General features: G+C 42.6%; 1 protein-coding gene across 8 annotated transcripts in view; it reads right to left on the minus strand.

Moving 5' to 3' along the window:
* Positions 1-3,205: 3,205 nt before the first annotated feature.
* Positions 3,206-13,775, minus strand: part of LOC129733074 (unconventional myosin-IXb-like) — a 120,325-nt gene continuing 109,755 nt past the window's right edge. For all 8 annotated transcript variants that reach the window (XM_055694637.1, XM_055694636.1, XM_055694632.1 and 5 more), the window contains 5 exons: positions 12,572-13,120; positions 11,115-12,516; positions 10,022-11,044; positions 9,868-9,956; positions 3,206-8,575 (listed from right to left, as the gene is read on the minus strand). In XM_055694637.1, the coding sequence (XP_055550612.1) occupies positions 6,662-8,575; positions 9,868-9,956; positions 10,022-11,044; positions 11,115-12,516; positions 12,572-13,120 (4,977 nt within the window). In that variant the 3' untranslated portion in view covers positions 3,206-6,661. The remainder of the gene's footprint in view (positions 8,576-9,867; positions 9,957-10,021; positions 11,045-11,114; positions 12,517-12,571; positions 13,121-13,775) is intronic.

Consider the following 13,775-nt stretch of genomic DNA (forward strand, 5'->3'; position numbering starts at 1 on the left):
CGCTCGTGTATTTAAGGTTTTTTGAGAACTTCTTCGATGTTTTCAGTCTAATGAGCTTTGCAGCCGTGTTTGTCTAGTAAAAGAGTACATTTTAATGAAAGATTGCGATAAGTTTCACCGACAATAGTGGAAGGAACTGAGTTTTTAGAAAGGCGTCCTGTTTGGGGTAAAATGGACAGTTTTCTTGAGGTGTTATGGTCAGGCGAGTTTGAAGTAAATTCTTTTGTCGGACTGATGCCGCGGGCATATAAAAATGAACGGATAGACGGCGGTGTACAAACAATGAACTGTAAAAAGTGCTGCAGGCAATCTGGAATGATTTATCTGTACAAAAAGTGTTTTCAATGCCCCGCAGAGTGGCGGGTTTCTGAACAAAAGTTGGAAAAACCTAATTTTTTTTCTAAAATTCTTGAAAATGACGTATTACGCCAATTTTTGGGTGCTGAACTCATTTCTGATGTCCGAAAATGTTGTTCCCCTAAAATGCCGTTAAACCTTTCTTATTATCAGATTTATTTTTTTGTTCAGATCATGTTCAACATTGGTATAGTTGTTCTTTATCGAAAAACTTTATACCCGTATTTTTTTGTTTGGTCCTTAGTGTGATCCATTTTGGATTTAAGTTGCCAAAAATCGGCAATCATTTTTCAAAAATTGTAATTTTTGAGCCGTTTGACCGATTAAAAGATTTAATGGAAAATTTAAGGAATTTGATAGGCCTTTCAAGGAAAAATAAGAAATCGTACGTCAACGTACATTCGTTATATATTTTTCCGTTTCGCGAACTCGGGATTAACGGATTTGGAACGACGATATGCAAACCGGGACCTAAAAATTTGAAAAACACGGTTAATTTCATATAGGCTGTTGATTATACGATCATTCCGAACACACGATCGCATACTCAGTTTCTAGTATGAATAATTGGAGAAGGGAAATTTTTTTGGCCTACTGTGGAACCACTGTGCAATGCCTAAGAATTGCAGTTATCATTCCGTATGTCTGTTACCACCTTCTACTGTGTATTAAGCAACTATTGATACTATAAAACTGACATTTTTTACCCTGTCCACATCACCCCAAACACTGTCCATATTACCCCAATAGCTGTCCATTTTCACCCCAAACGATTTTTTTATGTCCGAAAAGCATAATTTTTAGTTTCGTTTTTTTTTTGTTCTTTTGACCTTAATATCAAGGTTTTTTCGTGCAGAAACATAGAAAACAGATCAATATTACTATAGTACATTTCGTTTATGGGATAGAAAAAACAGGTTACGAAATAACAGGAGTTTTCCTTAGGGGATCCAAATTACCCCAAACTACCCTACACAAATTCGTCGACTACTTCATAGATAATCCTATCTATCACAATCTCAGTACCAAGACGCGACGAAGTTCCACAATCTTCACCTGCCGTACTTTGTTTTGGTAGAGTTAATGGTAAGTCCAATTCTCGCTGTTTACCTATTGAAAGGCAGGAATGCCTCTTCCACTTGCTCTGCGGTGTTAATACCGACGATATCAAAGCTCTCCGTACTGCATCCTCCAAGGCAATGTTGAACAACAGGTCCAAGAGCCCGTCACCCAACTTCAGACCGTCGGTTCCAAAATTATGCCCGCTATCCTGACGCATGATGCAAAACCGTCAAGAGTGGCACGAATCGGCTTAATCAGTTTCGTTGGAAAACCGTGTTCAAGCATAATCTGTCAGAATTCGTTGCGCTTAACGGAATCGTATGCCGCCTTGAAGTCTACGAACAGATTAGTCTGCAAGTAGCAGTAGCAGTAAACTCGAACTTGTCGAGTATTTAACGCGAGGTGAACATTTGGCCCGTTGTGGATCGCCCATCCCGGAAACCGCACTGGTACTCTCCGACAATGGCTTCCTGCAACGGCCTCAGTTTATTAAACAGGATGCGGGAGAAAATCTTGTATACAGAATTCAAGAGTATTATGCCTCGATAATTACTGCAATCGAGTCGGTGGCCCTTAACTTTCAAAACGAGTCGATGGATTGCACGTAACAGCTGTTCACACCCGGGTTTGAAAATTTCGGCTGGGCGGCCGTCCTTTCCAGCTGATTTGTGGTTTTTTAACTCTTTACAAGCTTCTCTAACCTCGTCCAAGCTTGGCGGATCCACAGCTTGTTCATCATTCTCATTTTTTCTCCTATTTCTATCGACGGCTCTATAATCTTCACCGATTAACAACACCTCGAAATGCTATTTCGACACATTGCACATGGCAAGGATTCTCACCGCCTGGTTGTTGATTCCGTTTTCCGTTTACCACTTTATAGAAACTTCTCGTGTCGTACATGGAAAAGCTTGTCTCCGCCTCCGCAAGAGCAGGGCTCAGGTTTCTTGCGTGGGTGGAGTCTCTTTTCGGCCAGATAACTCCGTTATTTGGCGAGTCACACGATTTGCTGTCTCTATCGTGCAAGCACGGACCCGGTTTTTCTCGTCTATCACCTCTTGACACTCCACATTGAACCACGTAATACGTGTGATTCTCCAGTAACAACCATAAATTCATTTCTAAACTACAATACTTTAAATTAAGTTTATACTCAAATACATGCGCCCTTTTAGAAAATTACTCGAGTCTAAATAATTTCCCCGCACTTGAAAAATACTCAGTTTGCTAAGCCTAATGCATCACAAAGTTTTATTCAAACAAAAAATGATCGATTAAATTTTTAGTATTTATACAGATCATCTGCCTGGAAGCGCTCACAGATGGACTGCAGCTGTGACTGTTGTTCTACTGTTAGAGGCCATCCACATACCACGTGGACAGATTTGGGGGGGGGGGGGTTGGCTTATGTCCACGGTCCATACAATTTTTGTATTATTTATATGGCAGTTGTCCACGGAAGGGGAGGGGGGGGGGGGTCGAAATTATTAAAAATCTGTCCACGTGGTATGTGGATGGCCCCTTAGTAATACGCCTCAAATTAGACTAACTTCTGGCCTGCTTCACCAGCTTATATCAAAAAGTCGAAAAAAGGACGTGAAAGTTTCAGATCTCGTTGATTTGATTACTTTAAAAACCCAGAAACTAGATAGGTATCTCCAAGAGAGATGGTCAAGTCACTGAACCCTTTCATGACATCCTTCGAAAAAATCCTGTGATTATATGAGTGTGAGCTTCTCACTGAAGTTTTTCTGTTCTTCATACCAGCGCGCACTAAAGGAGAAAGCATTTTTTAACAAGTTTATTGAAATATTCCTTAAAAACATTCCACAATTCACGGACGCCCAGTCCAATGATGTCTACTTCATTTCCTTCCTACTCTCTACCGTCTCTACTTCCGTCTTATCGAGTAATTATAACATAACAGTAATTTTAATACAGTATATGAGTTAGTAAAGTTTTCTTCTCTTTTTGTATATATAGTTTTCTGATTTTTTCTTTGCCATTTTATTTTTCGTCAGCTCGTCCGCTGTCGTTATTACTGTGTGAGACTGCTGCGTTACTCAATAGTTTTTTTTTTTTGTTCATATGTACTGTTTATGTTACAATTGTTAATTTTTTTCTTGTTAGTAGATTTCCATCTGTAAGCTGATAAATATTCTCTATCTTAATTTTTTTTTCTGAAATCAAATACACCCACCTAAAACTATCGAACGACACCTTCCTTCAAGTTCCGTTAGCTGATGAAAACGTATCTAAAGATTACTAACAGTGTCGATGGTATGTTGTATTTTTGTTTGTCCTTCTTCCTGACAATTATCGGCGGTTCACTTCCAGGAATTAAACTGGACTGTAGTCCCTATTCGCGTACGCGCGATTGGATAGCGCGTCTGACTGAATTGGTGCAACGTTATCATCAATAGTAAATAAAAGTCTCCAAAAAAGAGTCAGTTCACTGAGTTGCATATGATTTGGCCTCACTCACCACACCGTTGCTAGAGAGTCGTTAAATAATGCTTCAAAGTTTAACGTCTATACTGAATAGGGGGAATAAAAACAGTTTGCATAGTGTTTTACAACAGTAAAGGAAAAAGAAGGCCACTCACCCTCGGAAAAAACAATTAGATTTTCGAATTTTTATTAGTTTAAAGATTTTAGTCACTAGCACACGATTAAATGTGTTTTGTTTTCGTTTTAAAGTTAACATTTGTTTTATTGATTTAACAGATTAAAAATAGTTCAATGAAAATAAAACGAAAAAGTTCAATTACCATTTTATGCTTAATAAACATTGTACATGCGTTGATTTATTGATAAATTCCTGACACTGAGAACGTTTTTTTCTTTTTGATGTTTATTTTTTTACAAGAGTTAGTTTTGATTGTAATTCATTTGTGTCCATTTTCTCATTCGTAGGCATAATCTGCTCGAAACGCAAGAAAAGATTTGTAAATATATATTTTTTATCTTTCTGTTTGCATTGTTTAAACGTTGTTGTCTGCCAGACCTTGATTCTTCTGCATTCTTAACTCTCGCTCGAAAAATCCAGTTCGGCTCAGTTCTGCTATAGTTATTGTAGTCTGAGTTTACAACTTTTGGGTTTCCTAGGATCACGACGATGAGATTACATTCAACATGGTATAATAGTTAGACTTGAAATGGTTGATTTTTGTTTGTAGTATATAATTTACATATTTTGTCAACATTCATCACTGTTTGTGTGAGTGTAATCACAAAGGCAATATTGATTTAATGATCGACTAACATTAATGTTGTTTTACGCGTTACTGACTGCTGCAGGAGTGGGGGAACATTTTAGAATTTTACTTTGAGTAAATTAAATGAATAGAATAAACTGGAAAACAATAAAATGTTAGCTTAATAAATATAAATAGAACACAAACTATCATAGTATGCCGTGAATTGTTCTCCGTCACCTATGGAGACAAATAATTTATGACGGAAATAGTATGGGTATTCATATCGAACTTGTATACAAATACGCAGCTTTATGAATACTCAGTTCCATTGACGTGTAATAAAAGATACACATTTTACGGCTAGAGGTATTTGTATACGATCGCGACGTGAAGACCCCTAAAATGAACGGGATTTATTCAGTAAAAAAGCCTAATTTTAGGCGCATCACTACTAGTAGATGAACTTCTAGTGTAAATTTTATAGACCAGAGCGAGGAAAGACTATGAAGAGGCAAGTTTTCGGAAAAAGAACTTTCAGTTTCATCAAAATCCAGAATGGCATTTTTGCAATTGACCAAACTGTTTTGATTCAAAAAGATTTGAGCTTGTGGCTGAAATAGGGATGCGTATTTATAAAAATTTTGGCCAAGCGCTGTTTGATTCTCGTAAGCAATCCGAGCTTTATTTGCCTACGTTTAGGCGCACTGCAGCAGATTTTTGTTTGTATTTTACTGACTTGTAAAATAAATAGTAATAAATTTGAGAGAAGAGAAGATGTTAAAGATCAAGAAAAATTGAACAAAATACTCGCGATGGATTTCACCTTCAACTCTTTCATGGGATGTAACTTTAAACGACGAGGATACCGATTGTTAGACTATTCCAAAACTGCTACCGTTCTTTCAATGTTTGTTATCAATACAGAAAAAACAGTCACTTGATCTCTACACGACATTTAGAGATTCACTAACCTGACTTACTTATACATTTTAGTTAGGAACTGTCAAATTATTCAAACAACTATTCGAGAAACCGCACTAAAAAGTAGCACGAAAATGTTGACAAAGTTTGACAACGAAAAACTTGCGAACGATGGCACTCATAGCCTAGCCTACTGCGATCGTAGTGACCAAGTGTGTTTTCAGGAAAAAACTTCGTTCCTCATAGAATCGCGTGTGAATTATTAAAACACTGCTCCTCCATAACGATAAATTTAATGAAGACGCTTGGTCACGCCAAATAAACCAAACAAAAAAGAACCTAAGAAAACTGAGTTCGGCATCGGGAAATAAATGGATAAAACCAAAAACAAGTTACTCACACTGTTCGATTTTCAAATAAAGTTTCTTGTTTAATCATTCGTTCGGGGGTAGCGTGATTGTTATTATATATATGTATAAATTTTCCTCCAATTTTTTGTTATATGGATTCATTCTGCACTATCTAAATATGTGAATTTATATATGCGCTTGTATGTTACCATTCTTTTTTTCCTTTTAGTAGTTTAATGAGTTTGTTTGTTTATATTCAATATTCTACGTTCTAAACACTTGCACAGATGGCTGCTCACAGATGTACGAATACACACACCCACACGCACTCACACTCGCACATACGCACACATATTATAACAAACCCACCCACACCTCGTTTATCGCGATTAAACACTATCGTAACTCACGCACACCACACTTATCTACTATGATGCTCTCTCGCTCTCTTTCCTATATGATCACGTTTTAATGTTACAAGTTGTTTTCTGCGATTTGCTTTATAAATAAGATCAATAGCAATGAATCATCCATATAATAATTCTATTACACATAAAAACTGAATGCGACTTGCCTTTTGCTTGTCTGGCTGGATTTTTTTTTACTTCTTCTTGTGATCAGACGAAAAAGTAAATATTGAACCTTTAAATACACGTGTTTTCCTACCAACCGGACTGGTTTTCGTTTACTTTCTCCAAAGAAAACAATAAAGAAATTTACGGGAAAAATAAACACTAACGAATCAAATAAACTGAACTAGTTTTCTCCGATTCACACCATAATCGGTTCGTCATCGGCGGCTGCTGCGGTGCCCCCGCCGCCACCACCAGCGGATGGTCCAGAAGAGGGAGGACCTCCGCCGCCGCTGTTCTGCCGTCGGCTACCGGACATTCGACGGTTCATTTTTGCTTCTTTGCTATCCTTCAGTGCGCTGCCGCTGCCACTGTTAACGTTTCCGAGCGACGAGGATGACGCGCACGTGGCAGCGATCGGAATCGAGGCGGATTGCTGAATTAGAATTTTTTGGGAGGCACTTCCAATACCGCCCGAACTGCCAATTGATGACGACGGCTCGTAGCCACCGGATATGCTGCGCATAATGATTGGCTTCTGTCGTTGCAGATCCGAGGTGGACGACGAGGAATTGCTGGCGGATCCACCCGTTCCACTGCGACCACCGTCGGTCGAGAGGGTTACCATCGAATGGCTGAGATTCATCTGTTGACTATCGGATCGTTTGCTGCTGCTATTATTGCTAACACTGCTGGAGCTTCCGTTCTGTGATTTAATCATTGACGGAGCCGATGAGGACGAGGGTGACGAAGATGACGCGGTGATCGTTGCTGTCGGCGATTGAGGAGTGGTAGCGGAACCGCTGCCATGGCTACCGCTTTTAAGAAATGCTTCCCGATCCAGCAACGTTTGGTGGGATAGAGATTTCGTTTTGCCTACCTTATGGAAGTAATCGATGCTTTGATCTCGTAAATTATAATTCACAGCCATTGGTACGTCATTGTTGAGACTAACATTACTGCTTCCGTGATCCGACGGCGGTTGGTAGCGGATGGAGATGCCACTATCGCTAATCACGTTGTTGTAACTGTTGTCCAGATCCTTGTCCTTACTACTACTCAGATCATCCAAGCTACCGCCTTCTCCGTCCAGATCCGTCGACAGTAAGTCATCGTCCGAACTGGCTCGCGCTAGACTGGGCAGCGTCGACGTCAGCAATGCTTTCTCCTTTTTGATCTCCTGGATATGTCCTTCCAGCAACATCTCTTCAGTTTCCGTTTCCAAGCTTCCGCCTCCAACCCGCGAGTTAGTAACCATCTCTTCCTGCGTGAACACTTTACTGCTACGTAACGTACTTAATCTCGTCGTTGCCGTATGGGCCGCCGTATCTAACGTGTCAATATCCGCAAGGGTGCTCTTGACGTTCAACATCTTTTGCGTTATCAACGTCTCCATACACTTCGTTTGCCTGCCGATGTCATTCAGACTGTCCTGCGCTGGAACATATCGATTCGTACGCAGCACACAGGGAGCAAACACAATCGCTAATGAACTGGCCGACATCCGGTTGTACTGTTCCAGCTTGGCCACCAATGCCAGATGAAAGATCAACCTCTCCAGTAGACAGTGATGTGCCGGCGGAATCTTTTTGATCAGTGACAGTATCGTCTGTACCCTATCGTTGCCATCCGACAAATCCGCTGCTCGGAGAAAATCGTCATACCTGTCGAACGTTAGCAGTGGCTCTGGCATCTCCCGCAGGAACGATTTGAGAACATTCGTCAGAACATGCACGTTGTAACTCTCGTAGTCCATCTCGTCCGAACTGCCCATACCCCGGTCCATCTTGACCTTCAGTTCCTTGATCTTCGAGCTAACGCCACTCTTCCGATAGATACCTTCCGAGTACAGTCCATGCATCTCGATCATCATGATTAGGCTGTAAATTTGTGCCGGAATTTTGATGCCATCGCTACCGGCGCACAGAGCCGTCAGCGGAACGCCGAACAGCTTCGTGGGTTGTCCACTGGAGTCGCAAACAACGCCACTACCTCCGGTACCACCGACGCTCGTCATGCCCTGCACCAGCGGTCCCGAGTTGGCTATCTTGCTGCATGCCACCGATTTGAGGTAGCACCGCTTGTGGCACGTCAGCCGACAGTTTTGGCAGACCTGTGGAGATGAGATGAGAAGGATGTGGTCATTAAAATACAGGAGTTAACAAAAATGTTCTTGAGGAAAATTTTGAAGGCAATTTAACTCGTCACGTGTAATCGATATGCAAATCCCTGAACTTTCTCCTATCAATAACCTCAAACGTTCAAATGTAAAACATAACCTCAATATATCACCCACATGTTAGTATAATCAGTCAGATTCCAAGCTTACAAAATGACTGGCGAGTGACAAGATAAATTATCAACACTATTATCAGTGGCCGGTCTACCTCTGATTTCCCTCATTTTTTATTAGAAAAGAAGAAAAAATCACCCTAAGTTTTGACATGGTTATGATACAAGTGAATGTACTTTTTATAAGCTTTTTACCAACTTTCTTGTCATAATTCCTATATGGCAAGTATTTTTAGCATCATGATATCAAACAGAGATAGGCGGTACAGCTGACTATAGCCGTACATAAATAGGGTTGCCACCTGATAGGGACATCTAGCCCGGAGATTTTCAAAGTATCGGGAGGGGAGGGGGTGTATAGTGCATTGACATGTTTGTTGTGATTTTTTTTCCACCACATGATCTACACTATTTATTTACTTTATTTATTTTAGCAATTCTTAACAGCCGATTGAGTTCAGTAATTTTGGTGACAATGTTCACAATGACAGTTGGTACATGAACGAACTGTCATTGTAGCGATTTCGAGTGGATTTCGAGAAATTTTAGTTCGTGATTTAGAAATTGAAGGACAACGAAAGAAATTTTTTGAAAATCACGTTTTGCTTAGACGCGTAGTTTTGCTTAGAAATACAGCTCTTTCAGATGATATTAAAAATTGATATAGCTAAACAACCCAATTAGTAAATGATGAAGATTTGCCGTAAATTCGAAAGCCTTAAAATCTCCTTTGGAGAAATTCTCATAATTCATGCATATTAGCGAAGTAATTTTCTGAGTTTTCCGTCAACGCGTAGAACTTGAAAATAAATTGTTCAATTTATGACTTATGTCGTTTCCAGAGCGAGTTGAAAATAATTTCGCTGGCTCAGAGAAATCTTGCTTTTACCCAGAGACCCGGAAATTACCTCCCAGACCCGGAGAAAATTTGCGTTCACCCGGAGACCCAGAGATCACCTCCCAAACCCGGAGACTTCGGGTGAAACCCGAAGAGGTGGCAACCCTTTAAAAAAATCATACGTGGAAATCTTTTTTCCTGAGACACATGGGAACGAAATTCCATAACTAACAGACACGCGATATTATATCAAGTGATTGTAACTTTTTACTTACCAATCCTCGTTCGATTGGCCAAAGGAGAAATTGTTGGCAGATTTCGCAGGCCGTTGCAATGTTGATGATCGTCAGCTGGAATGTGTGACCTGGAACAGAACAATACAAATTAAACACGTCTCTCAAAAATTAAAAAAAAAACTCCCAAACTTACCGTTGTACGTGGTATGTTCGTCGTGCTTTCGTTTCTTGTCTTTTTTCCGCTTAGTCTTCGGCTTCTCGGTTTCCCGCGAGTTCATGAACTCGTTCATAAAGCCACGGAACGCATTCACACCCATCGTCAGCGGGAAATCGTTCTTCTTGCCGGAGCTCGTTTCGATCACCTGCTCGAAGTTAGCGATCAGATCCCTGTACTTAATGTTCAGCACATCGGAGTTCTGCTTATGCGCCACACTGTACTGCGCCACCAAATTGTCCTTGAACTCCCGCAGAGCCTGCTTGAACACCCGGTCCACCTCCGAGGGCTTCTCACAGTCGCTTTCCATCTTGCAGATCTTTTGCGTGATAAAGTCCTGCATCAGCTGCAGCTCTTTGGCATCACTTATAATCTTATCCGTCGAATCGGTGTACTCTCTCGTGGCGGAAAACTTCGAGTTCGGTGTGCTGGTGCTGCCCAACCCGATCGGGGCGTGTTTGTCATGCTTTCCCGTCCGTATCCGCTTTGACCGCTTCGCGGCACACTGTAGCGACTTAATGCCACCATTCTGGATGCATTTGGTGTGCACCAGCACCTTACAGTCCAGACATCGGTAGCCTTCGTTCACGAAAGAATCACTCTCCTGACAGCTGGCACATTTTTCCGCCTTATTGATCCGCTGCACCTTGCGAAACTGGTGCCCGGCGATGTTAATTCGCGTACTCGACTGGTACATGTCGTTTCCTCGGTTCACTTCCAGCAGTGGAATTTTATTGGCTGGATCCGAATTACGGCGCTTCAACGTATCCATTCCGGCGATGGCACCCCGCCTTAGTGCCGTTTGACCGGAACCACTATTCTGTCCACTGGTAATCACTCCGGAAAAGTCATCACTGAGATTCGTTTTGATGCGGCGCGTTTTGCTGGGTGCAACCGGACCAACAGCTGCGTTGGTTGCACTCGATAGGGTCAAGTCGATATCCTTGCCGGGGTGCTTGGAATCTTCCGATTTGGTGGTTCCGAGCAGGGCTGCCGCTTTACCTGATTGTGGGGAAAGAGAAAAATTTAATTATAGAATTAGATTGCATGAATAAGTGATGCTTGTGCTGACCCTTTGGCGTGGCGGTGTTGTAGTAATTCTGGACGAAATCATCCGAATAGTTGCTCATCGAGCGTTGGCCACTTTGTAGTCCTGTGACGTTACCAGTTTGAATGTATTGCTGTTCTGACGATTGCCGTGACTGCTGCTGCGTTACGTAGTTGTACAGACTGTTAGTACTGCCACTGTTGCTGTTGTTGGCATTGGAAGAGCTGGAGGAGTGTTTGATTGTGTTGTTGTTGTTATTGTTGTTGAAGGAGTGGGGTTGTTGCGGTTGATGCTGGTGCTGCTGCTGCTGCTGTTGCTGCTGATGGTAGGCCGTCGTCGGAGTGGAAGTGTACTGGATATTCTGATAGTTTGCAGTAGACAGGGCACCCGACAACGATGGCGTTAGAGATGAAGACTGAAGATGCTGTAAATGATAATTGGAGTTGATTTCGTCGCCTTGGCTGCGGCACAGCAGTTCCCGGCGACTGAGTGTGGTACTGGATTGTTGTTGCGTTTGACTTATCGTATTACGGTTGAGATTCCGCTGAAGAGGATGTTTTTGCGACTGCTCAGGAGCGACGGGTAGAGCATGTGAACTGCTGCCACCAGCGCCACCACCACTGCTACCGACACCGCTATTGGCAATTCCGGAAGTGGCCACTGAAGAGAGACTATCTAAGCCCGTATGTACAAGAACGATTTCAACATTACTGGAACTAAAACTATTATTGCTGTGGTTTTGATTTCGAATCATTCCACCACTACTCAGAGCAGCGTTGCCACTGCTGCTGCCGTATGCATCGTACCGCACTCGATGACTCGGCGATGGTCCGGAGTCTACCCGTCGCACCGGTAACTTCCCACTGGCACCTCCAATCGAGCTTAAGCCTCGTTCATAGCGATACTTAGCCAATTCGGCATCGTCGAATGTGCTCTTGCTTGCTCGCTCGATTTCATACTTTCGTATTGGCCGATCCAATACATCGTCCTGCCTTTGGAGGGGCACCTTCACGTGACTGCTGTTGTATCCATCCAGCAGACCACCGTCCGAGCTACCACCGCTGCAGGCATTCTTCTCTAGCAACATTTCACGTCTCAAAGCCGCGGATGCACCGTAGCTTGGTTCATCCACCAGACCCATATCCTCGTAGCAGTCTTCATCATCCTCATCATCATCATCGTCATCGTCATCGATGAAATCCGCACTGCTCAGACTGTTGTCGCTAAACAGTGCCTGATTCTTGTTAACAATATCAACAGCCGACTCGAAACTAATGCCAACGGGTGGCGTCGGTTGCCTTTTGCCGCCGACGATGATTGCCTTGTGCTGCAGAATCTCCGGTGTATCGAACGAAGTGTCCAACGGACGTTCCACCGGAGGGAGGCTTTGCGTAGAACGCAATTTGGCACGTTCGCGTTGTAGTTTCTGTAAAACAATCGTTAAAAAATTCAAATTTTCTTTTTCTACGTACGCAACTTACCTTGCTTAAATTCACCTTGAACCGCTCCCGTGCCTGATTCCCTCGTATTCGCGCCTGTATCACCAGGACGCCAGTCTTTAGCCTGTTATACCACTTCCGTACCGTGTAGCCCCGCCAGGTGCTCTGTATGAGGGTGGCCGCCTCCGTCCGAATTTTACGCAGGAACTTGGCCTGCTTTTCCTTCAGGTACAACCGCCAGTATGATTGGATCGTGCAGGCCGCACTCCGATACTGGCAGTACTTTTTACGCTGCAAAATCGATCGAAACCACCGTTGGATCGTGATGATACTGTCGATGATACGCGTGTGCAGACAGATATCCAGCCGCATTTTCTGCGACTCGCGCATGTAGATCTTCGTCAGTCCGAGCTGGTAGTGCTGCTTGTTGAGGTCCATCGTGTTCATAAAGTCCCGAACATCCTTCTGCGAACTGACCAAACCCTTCGGCAGCAGAATCCGGTACAGCTGGATAAACTCTTCGTACGTGAGCCGCACATTGTATCCTGCCCGGCGAATTCGCACCGTCTCCAGCATGCCGGTGTAACGGAGCTGTGGATGGGAATGGTAAAAAAAAGAATCGATTATATTTTCAACCTTGAGCGATGCGTGTAACTGTTTTTTTCTAATCAAACCCCTCATCTTCGGACAAATTTCTGCGAATTACAAGTGCTAAAACAAAATTTTCCCACAGTTCAGACGCACAGTGCATGCCGTCAAAAACTTGCAAATGACAAATTTGCATTCACCATCGCCCGCACCATAAACAGTTAGTTTTATTGCGACTTTGCTATAAAATCCTCCGCAGCAGGGTGTGCACTTTTACAAGCTCTAACCTTTACAGCCCCGCTGATTGGACTCCGGTCTTCTTCCGGTGTTCCGTTGTCCTTAGCTTGTCAGTCATCGTCAGTCTTTCTACCTCTGCCTGAGCTGAGCGATAATAAAATCAGGAAGAACCCGTGTAGGAGGTAGACGCGATAAGCAGCGATAAAGAACAACAAACATTTCTGGTTGTGTCATTATGTCTTCCGCCTTTTTTAGCACTCGTCTGCTAATGCACTTTGTTGATTCTAGAATCCCTATATCTTGCGCTGATGCCCTCTGGTATGTGCGTGATCCGAGGCTTTGCAGGTTTGTATTTTTTTCGTTTTTTTTTTTTGCGTTCGAGGTCTCTTTCTGTAGGTCATCAACGGTGCTAATCTTTGTC

Source organism: Wyeomyia smithii, chromosome 3 (assembly GCF_029784165.1).
Source record: "Wyeomyia smithii strain HCP4-BCI-WySm-NY-G18 chromosome 3, ASM2978416v1, whole genome shotgun sequence".
NCBI lineage: Eukaryota > Metazoa > Arthropoda > Insecta > Diptera > Culicidae > Wyeomyia > Wyeomyia smithii.